Below are 14239 nucleotides of genomic sequence, written 5' to 3' on the forward strand. Positions count from 1 at the left end.
AGTTGATCCCAGAGTAGCCTGAATATCCTATTTTTTGTCAAAAAGCGGCAGCTCAAGGATACCACAACTTCCTTTATAATTTCACCCAATTCTAGAACCAAAATATTTTTCCCTGTGGAAAGAATACCACAGAGCATTTGGGGAAGAAAGGGATTTATTAACAGAAATGTTTGATGAAACCGAAATTAGTCAAACAATTATATTTTTCATGCCTTATCCTTTGCAGCTTCTTGATCTACCAAAGTGTGTTATTAATCAGCACTATATGTTTCATTTGGATATGCTTTGTTTTCTGAGATACATTGTAAACAAAACAGGAACCTGGTGCTTACTAGATGAATCATGAAGCTGTTTATCCATACCTTTCTAATATTAATACAAAGTCTTTCTGAATGTGATTGTGTTAATGGAAAAAGTTATTTTGAATCTTGAGATCATATTTATTTATTTATTTATTTTTTTAAAAGATTTTATTTATTTATTCGACAGAGATAGAGACAGTCAGCGAGAGAGGGAACACAAGCAGGGGGAGTGGGAGAGGAAGAAGCAGGCTCCTAGCGGAGGAGCCTGATGTGGGGCTCGATCCCATAACGCCGGGATCACGCCCTGAGCCGAAGGCAGACGCTTAACCGCTGTGCCACCCAGGCGCCCCTGAGATCATATTTATTAAGGCACAAAAGGTTGAAAATATTTGAATACCAGATAGCGAAGGAGGAAGGTAAGAAATAAAGATATCAATGAGTTATATTGTAAGAGCAGGAATTCCGCTTTTAAACCCACAGAATATTTTGATAGATCACTAACATCTACCAAAAAAGAATTTTCTTCGATCTTATTCTAGAGTCAGAAAATTATTAGAGTCATAGAGATTGCTTTGTAAGACAGTTAAAAAGCTTCAAGTAGGAAGCATATTCACACTTCTTTATGTATTCAAGCACTGTGCCAGATGTCTGAAGACTTTTAGGTTGGATAGCCTGTGGTTTTCTGTCTGCTATTGTTCTTACAATAAAAAAGAGTAGTCCTCATTTAGCTCATATGCAATAGCAATGTTTCTTAGAATCATAATGGGGGACCAGCCAGTCTGGAATACCCTGAAAGGTGTAAAAAAAGACCTTGCAAAGGCCAATTTAAGGCAAAATTTTCTCTTGGTTTCATTCTCTTTTGTTGCTACTCAGCTAAAGGAGTCTATGTTCTGTGGATATAATCAATCCTTCACCTGCTGTCAACACTTACCTGTTCAGGGAACCATTTCTTCTAGCTCCTGCTTTCTGACAGATGTTAGTGTTCAAATATAATGATTGAATCTATGTGAATGTGTTAAAGGATAATATGTTATCTCTTCCAGGCAAGAATATTTTAGTGGCGGCCTTCTACAGATAATGATACAAAGGGTTAGTTTAAAGTTGAACATTAAAGGAAAGACAACTTGAGAGCTAAAGGGGACTTTCAGTACTCACGCTGTATCTCCATCCGACAGACTTTTGATATTTATTCACTCTCACTCTCCTTCCTATTTCAGGTAAAGGGGTCTGCAAGACCAAGAACAAAATGTTATTAGACCCATTGGTACACTCTGAAAATGATTTATTTTTAAATATTTTGTGTTATTTTGGCAATAAATTGAAGAGTAACATAATATTCTTCTTGTCTCAATTTTCACTAATAATTTTACTTAAAAAATCAGATTTTTAAAAAATTTTTTATTATATTATGTTAGTCACCATACAGTACATCCCTGGTTTTTGATGTCAAGTTCGATGATTCATTAGTTGCGTATAACACCCAGTGCACCATGCAATACATGCCCTCCTCACTACCCATCACCAGCCTATCCCATTCCCCCACCCCCCTCCCCTCTGAAGCTCTCAGTTTGTTTCTCAGAGTCCATAAAGGGATAAAGAAAGGGGGGGGCAATCAGAGGGGGGAGTGAAGCATGGGAGACTATGGACTAAAAAATCAGATTCTTATATATATAGAAACTTAGCACTAAATTCATAATAACAGATTTAACTGCCATATTAATGGGAAAATTACAATTTGAAGTTAGTAAAGTGCTATTTCGCCTTACAAAACGAAGTAATTGAAACTATCTATGGGCTGAACACACTTCTTAAATATTTCAAAATTAGAGTATCTAAAATGTAGATTAAATATAGGTCAAAAGCTTTTCAAGTCAAAACAAGGAACTAAGTATTTTAGAAAGTTGCACTCAAAAAGTAATAGGCTGATTATTTGGAAGCCATGGTTTGTAGGGCAAAATAAATCCACAAACTTCAAAATCCCTTGAAATTCACATTGGTTTACAACATTTTTTTCAGCATTTGACATTTATCGACAAAATAAAAAACATAAATCTCCTTAAATAGTTTCAGCAATTCACTCCCTGCACAAATTGGAAAGGAACAGTTTATGGCATTGACAATAGTTCAGTGAATATGTATAGTTTTTCAATCATAACATTTGAGAAGTTTTCTTTAGGGTATAGTGAAGTGAAAATTTTTTGACCTTTGCTATGTTCACGCTAATATTATCTTGAGAAAGTGAGGCACTCACTCTAAAGAACGAAGACAGAAATCAGTGCTTAGCAAATTCTAAGACAATATTATGAACCATGACACAACTTTATGAATGTTAGCAGGAGCAGTGCCAGTTAAACTGTCTCTCTTGCTCATCTGTCAGTATATGCCTGAATAATGTGCATCTCTGGCAAGGTCTTTCCTTCTACCTGTCATTGAGAATCTAATGGCTTCAATTCTCAAAAGGAATGGTTGGGACAGGGAAAAGTATGTGATGGAACACAGGAGGATGAACACAATAGTAGAGGAAATCTCCTCTTTGCTATTCCTAGAAAGAGATAATCAACTAGAAATAGGCAAGAATATGGATATTTTCTTCATTCTTATAGAATGACAAAATATGTACACCTTTCATTGTAAAACATTTCTTATATGTAAATATACTAATTCAATAATATACTACACTAATAAATAGAAATAATATTAAGTGATAAATATAAAAATCCAGATTAACATAACATAATTATAATTATGTATGATAACGACTAAAAAACAAATATTTTCTGAGCTGTTTATCCCAAGACCATAGTCCATTAAGTGAACAGAATATGGACAAGATATATTACCTTACGAGCATTCATCACTTTAACAGCTGTAAATGCACCAGTTTTTTCATGGAGTCCCTGAAACATAGGATAGTAATAAACATTAAATGCTATCTATATAATCAAGAAGCAAGCATTCATGGATGAATGGATAAATATATATAATGGATATATATAATGGAATATTATTCAGCCATAAAAATAAGAAAATCTTGCCATTTGCAATAACATGGATGGAGCTGGACAGTATAATGCTAAGTGAAATAAGTCAGAGAAAGACAAATACCATATGATTTCACTCATACGTGGAATATAAGAAACAAAACAAATGAGCAAAAGAAATAAAAACAACAAATCAGAAAACAGACTCTTAACTATAGAGAACAAACTGGTGGTTACTAAGGAGGAGGTGGGGGATGGGTGAAATAGGTAAAGGGGATTAAAAGTACACTTATCTTGATATGCACTGAATAATGTATAGAATTGTTGAATCACTGTATTGTACACCTGAAACTAATATAACAATATATGTTTACTGGAATTAAATTTTTTAAATAAATAAATAATAAAATTAAATAAGGTCAAACATTGTAGCCTATTATGGAATATAGCATATTACATATAGAAGAAATATCAGGTATTATATAGAGAACAGATATATTAAATTGTGAATATTTTATTTTATTTCAAAAGATTTATTTATTTTAGAGAGAGAGAGTGCAAGTGGGGGAGGGGCAGAGGGAGAGGGAGAGAGAGAATCTTAAGCAGACTCCCCACTGAGCATGAGCCCCATGTGGGGCTTTATCCCAGGACCCATGAGATCATGACCTGAGCTGAAATCACAAGTCCAGTGCTTAATGAATGGAGATGCCCAGGCGCCCCTAAATTATGAATATGTTAAAGAAACTCCAATCAGCTCACTTGAAAAATCAAGCAAGTTTATGGAGTAGTTTTGCTTTTTTGTGTTTGTATTAAAATAGTGGACATAATTGGCCATATGAAGGCATTGTTTTCTTTGTATCTTTAGTTGATTTACACGGCACCAGAGCATCGATATGAAAAGTAAAAATTTCTGATTGAAGATAGGGAAAAAGGAGATGTTAATACTCAACATTTTTTCAACCGATTATGTGGTATTATGCAGACATATCTTTTCAACGGACCCCTCTTAAACACTAAACAAGTTTTTCCATAACGATCACAGGTAAAATTGATACATAAGTAATCCAATGTCCTGTAAACTGTTTAGTATGTCCTCAGTCATGAGAAACATGATATTTATGAAAGGAAGAAGTCCTGAAAGATTCTTTCTTTTTTTTTAAAGATTTTACTTATTTATTTATTTTAGAGAGACAGAGTGGGAGCAGAAGGAGTAGCAGAGGTGGAGGAACTCTGCACTGAGCATGGAGCCCTATACTGGGCTCTATCTCAGGACCCTGAGATCATGACTTGAGCCTAAACCAGGAGCCAGACACTTAACCGACTGAGCCAACCAGGGACCCCCTGAAAGATTCTTTGTTACTGAAAACATTAGGAATTCTAAAAATTTAGTCTTATCTTAAATGCAAGTACAAGTTATAGATTTATAATTTTCAAAAATGGACATAGATGTTTGGAATCAGAGCTCTCATTTTATGGCTGGTGCCTTTTAAACTATTTCAACTTGTAGGGGCACCTGGGTGGCACAGTCGGTTAGGCATCCAACTCTTGGTTTCAGCTCAGGTCATGATCTCAGTGTCCTGAGATTGAGCTCCAGGGCGGGCTCCATGCTCAGCACAGAGTCTGCTTGAGATTCTCTCTCTCCCTCTTTCCCGGCTCTCCACCCTCTCTCTCTCTCTCTCTCTCTCTCTCTCTCNCTAAATAAATAAATAAATAAATAAATAAATAAATAAATAAATAAAATCTTTTAAAAATATTTCAACTTACAGTCATAGAAAAAAGTTCAGTTTTGTATTTATATGAGTAAGGTTTCAACTTAAAATATAATGCTTTATCTAGCAGAAGATTTGATTTGGGGGCTGGTAGTGAGTTAGACAGTGTCTCCCCAAAATTTAGATTAACCCATAATTTCAGAATGTGACCTTAATTGAAAATAAGTTCTTTGCACATGTAATCAAGTTAAATGAGGTCATACTGGATTACAGTGGCCAATGACTGCAGTCTTGGTAAGAGAAGGGGGAGGGAGATTTAGACACAGAGACAGAGACACACACACAAAGGGAGGATAGCCATGTGAAGACAGACAAAACTGGAATGATGCAGCTATAAGCCAAGGGATTCCAAGGATTGCTGGCAACCACTAGAATCTAGGAAGAGGGAAGAAAGGATTTTTCCTTAGAGTCTTCAGAGGGAGAATGACCCCACAGCCTTCTAGCTTTGAGAACTATGAGAGAATAAATTTCTGTTGTTTTAAGCCACCTAATTTGTGGATTTGTTGCCACAGCTGTAGTAAATACAGGGGTATTCAAACAAAAGGACTGTCACTAGTCACAGCTCTCATGTGAAAGATAGCAACACTTTTTTACTTACAGAATGATCAAATGAGGGATGGTGTGTCTGAATAGTATCGTTAATATCTTAGGTAACATGTCAGTGAGTAAATGCAAAAGATCAACTGATTTCAGAAATGTGATCCTTAAATATATTACTTGTTTGTTGTCAAAACTCTTTTTATAAAGCATCCATTTTGAAGTATATGAATGCTATTTTTAGATGATTCCTACAAGTTCTCTCATCAAAATAAAGTCAACTCATCAAAGAAAATCAAAAGGAAAAGAGCTTTCTACCATTACCACCAATGTTACATGCTACATAAGTGTGTCAACACTTCCTATTTTCTCCCACTGATGAAACTGATAGGTTTTAATCCCATACATTTAAGGTTAATTTCAATCTTATTGAGCATGCCACTGTTTGTAAACGGGGTCATATGTCAGAAATGGATCAAAAGTCTTTCCAGTAACTAAAATATCTCTAGAAATGCTGCCACCTTGACTTGACTCCAGTTCTTGCCAAATAATTAAGCATTAAATGATTATACTGGTTAGATGCTTGTAGCACTGATGGGAAGTGGTGTGTGTTGCTGTTTTCAGTTTATGGAGTCAGGCCTGAGAGAATTAGGTCAAGGTGTTTTGTGTTGCATTGTGTCCTCCAAAAAATATGCTGAAGTTCTAACCTCTGGCACCTGTGAATGTGGCCTTTTTTGGAAATAAGGTCTTTGCAGATGTAATCAAGTTAAGATGAAGTTGTACTGGACTAGGGCTGGCCCTAAAATCAATGACAAGTGTCCTTCTAAGAAGAGGAAAATTTGGACACAGATACCCAGGGAGAATGCCATATGAGGACTGAGGTAGAAATTGGATTGATGTATATAAAAGTCAAAGAAAATTAGGATTGTTGGCAATCACCCAAAGCTAAAACAGGCAAGGAAGTGTTTCTCCCTAGAGCCTTCAGAGGAAAAATGGCCCAGCAGTCTCCTTGACTTCAGAATTCTAGCCCCCAGACTTGTGAGGGAAGAGTTTTGTTTTCTTTTTAAACCATCCAGTTTGTGGTAATTTGTTACAGCAGCCCTAGGAAATTGGTACACATAGAAGGATAGCAACTAAGCTAAGGGAATGAGCTGGACTTGGGATAGGGTTCAGAAACTACTAATTAATGTAGCAGGAAATGTCTAGAATCAGGTGACCAGTTTTGGGTGGAACATGACAGCTACCAAAAACTAAATTTTTAAAGGAAAGGAAAATGTGTAGGTTATTGACTGGTCAGAGAAAAGAAGTTAATAGTTTAGATATTAACCCTTTATGAGATAGATGGTTTGCAAATATTTTCTTCCATTCTATATGCTGCTTTCTATTTTGTTGATGATTTCTTTTACTGTGCAGAAGTTTTAGTTTGATGTAGTCTCATTTATTTTTGCTTTTGTTGCTTGTGCTTTTGGTGTCATATCCAAAAAAGCACTGCCAAGACTAACGTCAAGAAGTTTTTTCCCCTGTGTTTTCTTCTAGGATTTTTACAGATTCAGGTTATTTAAATCTTTAACACATTTTGAGTTAATTTTTGTGAGTGGTCTGAGATAGGTGTCCAATTTCATTCTTTTGTATGTGGATATGTGAATATGTTGGAGACTCCCACCTTCATTTTCATCTCTGGGAGAAAATATACATTAATATTTTATTTATTTTTCTCTTATTAGGACTTATAAATTATTGTTTTCCTAATTATTTATGTAAGCTTTTTTTAGTCAAAATTTTCTCACATCTGTATGCACAAATATAACATGTTGAAAACTGATTCTCACACATCCTCTAAAGGAGTTAAAAATGTTTCCTTCCTTGACTCTAAGAGGATATTTATGGGCCAAAATTCTATCCTGTGCTACAAAAATATGTGGCATGTTAGGAAAAATATTATCCATATGTTGTCTCATATGACCAGTGGTTAGTAAGTCATAGAGTTTTTAAAAGGCTAGGTTAGAATATGCAGTTATCATACTCAAGACACACATTTAGTGAGATAACTGAATGTCTTTAAAAGATGCCACCAAAGGCCATAGAACAGACAGAGAATCAAGTTGGTTCTTATTACCTGTGATTTATTCTCTCACTTGAAAGTTGCATGAACATATTTTGTCAGACCAAGTATCTTAATGTGGGGTTTGGTAAACATGTTCACTGTGTCTGTAGAGGAATTAAATTCCAGATCTTGAAACCATATACTGGGTTAATATGCCTAACCATTATTCAAGCTTTTATAGAAGTCTGGTGTATCCATATAATAAGTAACTGGGTGATGGTCATTAAGGAGGGCACATGATGTGATGAGCACTGGGTGTTATATGCAACTGATGAATTATTGAACCTTACATCTGAAACTAATGATGTACTATATGTTCGCTAATTGAATTTAAATTTAAAAAAATGGAAAATTGCCGCCTGTTAGCCCAGTATTTTTGAGAGTTCCCTAACTTAAAATTTTTACTTCAAATAATTTTAGACTTAGAGAATTGTTTCAAAGATCATACAGAATGTTTCTGTTTATCCTTCACCCAACTTCCTCTAATGTTAACATCTTGTATGGCCACAGTACAATTGTCAAAACTAAGAATTAATATTGGTACAATACTCTTAACTACATCGTAGTCCTCATTCAGATTTCCCCAGTTTTTTCACTAATGTCCTTTTTGTAAGACCCAAACTGGGATACTGCATTCCATTTAGCTGTCATATCTCCTTAGGCCCTTCCAATCTGTGACAGTTCCTCAGTCTTTCTTGTTTTTCATGACCTTGACACTTTTCAAAAGTACTGGTCAAGTGTTTTGTAGAATATACCTCACTTCAGGTTTGTCTGTTGTTTTCTTATAATTAGACTGAGGTTATGGGTTTGGGAAAAGAATGTCACAGAGGCGAAGTGTCCTTCTCACCATGTCTTGTCAGGAGTATATGGTATGGCTATGACTGATCACCAGTGATGTTAACCTTGAGTACTTGGTTAAGGTGATGTCTGCCAAGTTTCTCCACTGTAAAGTTACCATTTTTTTCCTTTCATACTGTATTTATTAGAAGTGATTGATGTTGGTTTTGAAAATGAACAACCCTATCCTCCAACAATTATCTAGAGAACCTAGAAGTCATGTTGAGATAAACTAATTGTTCAGTGGTGCCATCTTGTGGTTCACTGGCCATATAGAAGCTGTTTTGTGATCTCAACTGAAGGCCATGTTGTCATAGGTTGTCTCCCTCAATGAGATGTTGAACCAAAACCAACAAATCCAATTTCTAGGATGTGTCTTTTTTAAATTACAATATATGTTTCATAAGAAATTAATTTTAAACACCATTTGTTGAAAACACACATAGAGATGCTAAAAAAAAGAAGTTTGGTTTTGGATTCTAGACTGAGTGTTAAATAACCTTACAGTTCTCACTGGTCTTTTTGAATATTATACAGTAACATCACAAAGAAAGCCTTAAAAATGTGGGTTTTTTCTCTTTTTTTTCTACTATCAATAATATCACTAGTATCATGCAGGAGTCATAGTTGCACTGGATTAACAAAAGATTCCTGAAACAGAGTTTGCCTGCAAAGAATGACTTTTTAATAAATTCGCAAGCATCACAGAGCAAAAAGAAGAAAGTTCTCCTAGCTCTTATTCCTATTATAAGAAAAAAACCTGCTGCTTAAATCTATTTTATAAGTTCACAGGCCCTCTCATATTTGAGTAACAGAAGAGGATATGTAGTAACAATGATTTGTAGCCATTCTTGACATGAAGCTTAAACCTACTGACATTCAGAATCAAGTAATCTATTTCTTCACCTCAAGCAGCTCTTTGTCTTGTCATCAAGCTCATTCAACTTATTCAAGTTTAATTATTAATAGATGCATCTCATATAATATGATTTTAGGGGCAACAGAAGGTCAAGTACTCAAAAAAATCCCCCCTCCATCCCACCACCTGCCACAAAGTACAAAAATCATTATGTCCTCAATTTTATTAAGGTAATAAAGCTCCCTGATTATTCAAATGTTAGCTGAGAGAAGGACATACTGAGTTATTATTTGTCATTAACACTTGAGCATGAGTTAGATGATCAGATTAGATAACTGCAAGAATGGCAATGAACAAGTTAGGTGTTGGTGGAGGCAGAAGGTGGAGAAAGGAAATGATTAGAGTCTGAAGAGTTCCAGGAAAGGTTGTCCCTTAGCCATAATGAAGGTAGCAAGTGCCTGGAATGGAGAGCAAAGTAAATGAGTGAGTGAGAAGGGATACTCAGTGTGAAGGGAGGTAAAAACAAGGGGAAGGTGGAGAAGTGGAAAGACAAAATGTGCCAAGTCATAATTTTATTAGAGGAATTTATGGTTTTTAAGATGTATACACATGAAACAACTAAAGAATTGAGCCAAATGTAAAGATTAATTGACAACATGAATTCTTGGGCCCCAAATACAGTTTAAATACAATTTAAAGTGTTCAAGAGAATGAATATATGATGCCATGTGAAGGTCTTAAATAAAATCCTAAAAAAAAAATCCCTGAGTAATTTATGTTGTTACAACTATTTCCTAGGGCTTTACTCTAAAATACAGTAATTGGGACAAATGTGTATTATTTTTCCAGGACCATTTGAAATTATCCAGGAAAGAACATAAATTCCTCAATGTGTTGATTTCAATTTAGCAAGAATTTGTGTTCATAAGTAATTAATTTAGATAATCAAATTAGCGGCATTATTTAGTCTGCTTCCCCCAGGCAAAACAGTTTATTACTGTTCTATTGCTCTGCAATGGCTCCAAGCTGAACATTAGCATTCTGAATCTGTCCTATGAATAGAAAATGTGGCATGTTCCTGAATACTGGTCACATTAAAAAAACATTGTTAAAAGGTATATGTGCCTGCTTTAAATAAAAATCAATGCAGGAATATCTTGATATATGTAACAAAAAATGAAGGGGGTGGTCATAAAAGAATTAATTAGTTTACAAGTGGACCTGTACAGTTTTCATTAAACACCAAACTTCTCAAATTTATTTTTGGAAAATCAAATTACTACATTTCAGATTACTTCCAATTTAGGAGAATATCTCAAAAGTAATAAAGTGGGTCAACTTGTACATTGGGGATCCAGAATCAAACTGTAAGTTACCCAATTGTTGCAGCAGAAAATCATAAATTGTCAGTATCCTGGTCACTTGAGACTTAGCCTTGCTGACTTCTAACTGACCGACCAGTCCACCACACTTCCTTTTGGCACACATAATCTTAAGATTTCCATTTTTGAGGGGCGCCTGGGTAGCGCAGTCGTTAAGCGTCTGCCTTTGGCTCAGGGCATGATCCCAGTGCTCTGGGATCGAGCGCCACATCAGGCTCCTCCACTAGGAGCCTGCTTCTTCCTCTCCCACTCCCCCTGCTTGTGTTCCCTCTCTCGCTGGCTGTCTCTGTGTTAAATAAATAAATAAAATATTTTTTAAAAAATTCCATTTTTGTTTTATAGGCTTGTCCTGTGCTTTGGCCCTGTTCAGATGGAGATAAATAGCTGTTCCAGTTATTCATTATTTCTATTAGCAAATCTAGGAGATAGATGCAGTCATGGAAGGGAGAGTAGAGAGAGGGGTAGTGGTAGAGCAGGGAATAGGTGATAAGCCCTAGGTGGGATTCAGTCTTCTCAAATCCTTTATAAGTTCAGAACTACACTGACAATAGAAAGGTAAATTAATGACATAAGACAATGATAATAAAAAATACATTAAGGTAACAAAGTCTAGTTATGAAGCACATAGTTATATTAAGGATTTAGTCACTCCATCAATAAAATCCAGTGAAACATAAAAGTTCTTGAAGTCTTGGAATATATTTCTTATATTTTGTTATCCCTAGTGCCTATCACAATGACTGGTACATAAGACCATTTTAATAAATAATAGTTGAGTGAATGATGAATAGAGCAACTTAAAAGCTTCCTAGAAAAGGTAGAATATCAACTGGACCATAAAAACGGCATAATATTTTAACAAATTCTGGAGGGTAGGTTGGACCCAATGAATGACACACCATGAACAAAGGCTGTGAGACAATGTTGAGTATAAAGCACAGCCACCAAAGAAGAAAAGAAAAAGAAAAAGTGGGAGTGGCCATAAAAAGAGAGAAGAAAAGAATGCGAGAATACACCTGTTTTTGTCATGCTAGAAACTTCAGTGCACAAATTTTTTAAAAATAAAATCTGGTTGAAAATAAGACAGAAGTGATCATGGAGTAATTAGCCATTCGTTGTTTAGTATTTTATGACTGACTTCTGTTAGTTAATGGTCTGAATGCAAAGCTCAGAGTTGTTAAGGCACTGAAAAAGCAGTACTGAATTGCAGTAATGATCAATTTCTTGGGGATTACACATTTTAAACCATAACAAATGATTTAAAATAGCAGTTGTGACAGCTGTGTTGGAAAAGTCCATCATTCTGTGGCAGTTAATTACTATGTTTTTCCCCAGAAAGAATACAAGACAGTCCTTGATGGCCTTGTAATTTTGATTAGGCTAAAAACTTTATTTTTAATCATGTAATTAAGGAAACTGTTGTGGAGAGACTGTCAACTATTCAGCACTTCCTACATTGTCCTTTCAGTTATTTGCTTTGCCTTCTGTTGGCAAATCTAAACCACATAATCCCTAGGGCATTCTTTCTTTCTTTTCAATTGGTTTTGTGGTGGCGGAAGGCCACAAGGCACTCACTACACTCATGTCCATTTGGTAACCTTGTTTTTTATTCACACAGTTTTGTCCTTCTAGTCATTTGTTTGAATGCCAGCTTTCTCCTAGCAAACAAACCAACTGATGCTTCAAGGCCACCAAGAGTGCAGCTGTAAACAGCATCTGGGAGTACTTTGTGCTGTGCTGTGGAGAGATGAGACAATATGGCTAACAGGATAGTTTATGTCAGCATTGTGTTTGCAGAAAAATAAAGACAGGAGGCTGGAGAGGACTTTCAAAGATTAGCAAGTCCATATCCATGCCCCTAAGCAGGGCCTTTAGGCTGAAATGAGAAGTAATGGTGATTTGAATATTATTTGGAAGTCTTTTCATTTTGTTTCCCTTTTTAGTCTTAATCACCACCAGTAAGCTCAACAACCCCAAAGGAATTGATGGATTTGGAGCAGTTAGGGTTTGGAGGTGTGGCGGAGATTGGAGAGAATCTAGCACAGACTGGTAGTAGTGACAAGTGGGTAGGGTTGGGAACATACAAGGGAACATGTCAGTCACTCTTCAACTCATACCTTATCCACCAGTAAGATTTATTTATTTCTAAAGATTGTCAAAGGAAGAGATGCAGCCTATTTGTAGAGCTCCTTAAGGGACTTTAAAAAAAAATTTTTTTTATTATGTTATGTTAGTCACCATACAGTACATCATTAGTTTTTGATGTAGTGTTCCATGATTCATTGTTTGCATGTAACACCCAGTGCTCCAGGATTTCCACAGACTTCAAATTTAGATTTGCTTTAAATTTTAAGAAACTTACAAATGTGTAAATGTTTGATAAGTACTATTTGATAACGGAAAAGATTAAGACTCACATTTTGTATAACTCCTACAAAGCCTAGTACGGCGCTAGGCCACAAAAATCATGCTCATTACATTTGATTTAGGGGCAATAGTCATTTAGCTGACAAAGAACACCGAAGAGAGTTTCTGATTTGACATTTGCATGAGCACTCCATCATCACAAAAGTTTTGATACAGCCAAGCGTATGAAAATTGGAAAATTCATTTTGGGCGTGACTTTATCCTTTTGGAGAGAATTCAGAGCAAGCAGCAGCAGATATTTCTGGCTTTGAGCAGATAAAGCCTGGAGTTACATAAATACTATTTTAACCTTGGCACTTTAGGATTGAAGCCTTCCGTAATCAAGCTGCTACAACTTTTAAGGAAAACACTGCAATTCAGGAGTAGAGGGCACAGGAACTACTCTTCCTCCAAGAACAGTAACAAAGAGATTGTTGCTGGACTTTATATATATTTTTTATGAGACAGTTGTCACTTTTAGGTCACTATGAAGAAATGTTGTATCTTTAAAAATATAGGAATAAATCTGCATTCAAATTGATTTAACAACACAAATGAAACTTACATTATAAGCTGGTCCGTCATAATCCTGAGGCTTCATAAGTTCCTCTTTCCTAATTATTGTTGACCCTTAAACAACACAGGTTTGAACTGCACAGGTTTACTTACATGCAGATTTTTTCAATAAATATATAAAACTTACGATACCAATAAATACAGTAGAGTACTGTAAATGTATTTTCTCTTCCTTATGATTTTCTTAACATTTTATTTTCTTTAGCTTCCTTTATTATATACAATACAGTATTATATATATATATATATATATATTATATATATTACAAAATATGTGTTAATCAACTGTATGTATTATCAGTAAGGCTGTCCGGAGGAGTAGACTATCAGTAATTGAGTTTGGGGAAAGTCAAAAGTTATACATGGATTTCTGATTATGTGGGGGGTTGGTACCCCTAACCCCCAACTTGTTCAAGGGTCAACTGTAGTCTATTTACCTACGCGTCTCACTATTAGACTGGCAGCTCTCTAGAGGCAATTTTTTTT

The 14239-nt window shown here is 35.4% G+C and overlaps 1 protein-coding gene across 1 annotated transcript in view; it reads right to left on the reverse strand.

Moving 5' to 3' along the window:
- NRK (Nik related kinase) overlaps positions 1-14239 on the reverse strand; it is a 127865-nt gene that overhangs the window by 67057 nt on the left and 46569 nt on the right. Inside the window, exons 3-4 of the mRNA XM_040629493.1 lie at positions 3143-3199; positions 1458-1529 (exon numbers count right to left, since the gene is read on the reverse strand). Coding sequence (XP_040485427.1) covers positions 1458-1529; positions 3143-3199 — 129 coding nt within the window. The remainder of the gene's footprint in view (positions 1-1457; positions 1530-3142; positions 3200-14239) is intronic.

The sequence above is a fragment of the Ursus maritimus genome (assembly GCF_017311325.1).
Source record: "Ursus maritimus isolate PB19 chromosome X unlocalized genomic scaffold, ASM1731132v1 scaffold_X1, whole genome shotgun sequence".
Classification (NCBI taxonomy): domain Eukaryota; kingdom Metazoa; phylum Chordata; class Mammalia; order Carnivora; family Ursidae; genus Ursus; species Ursus maritimus.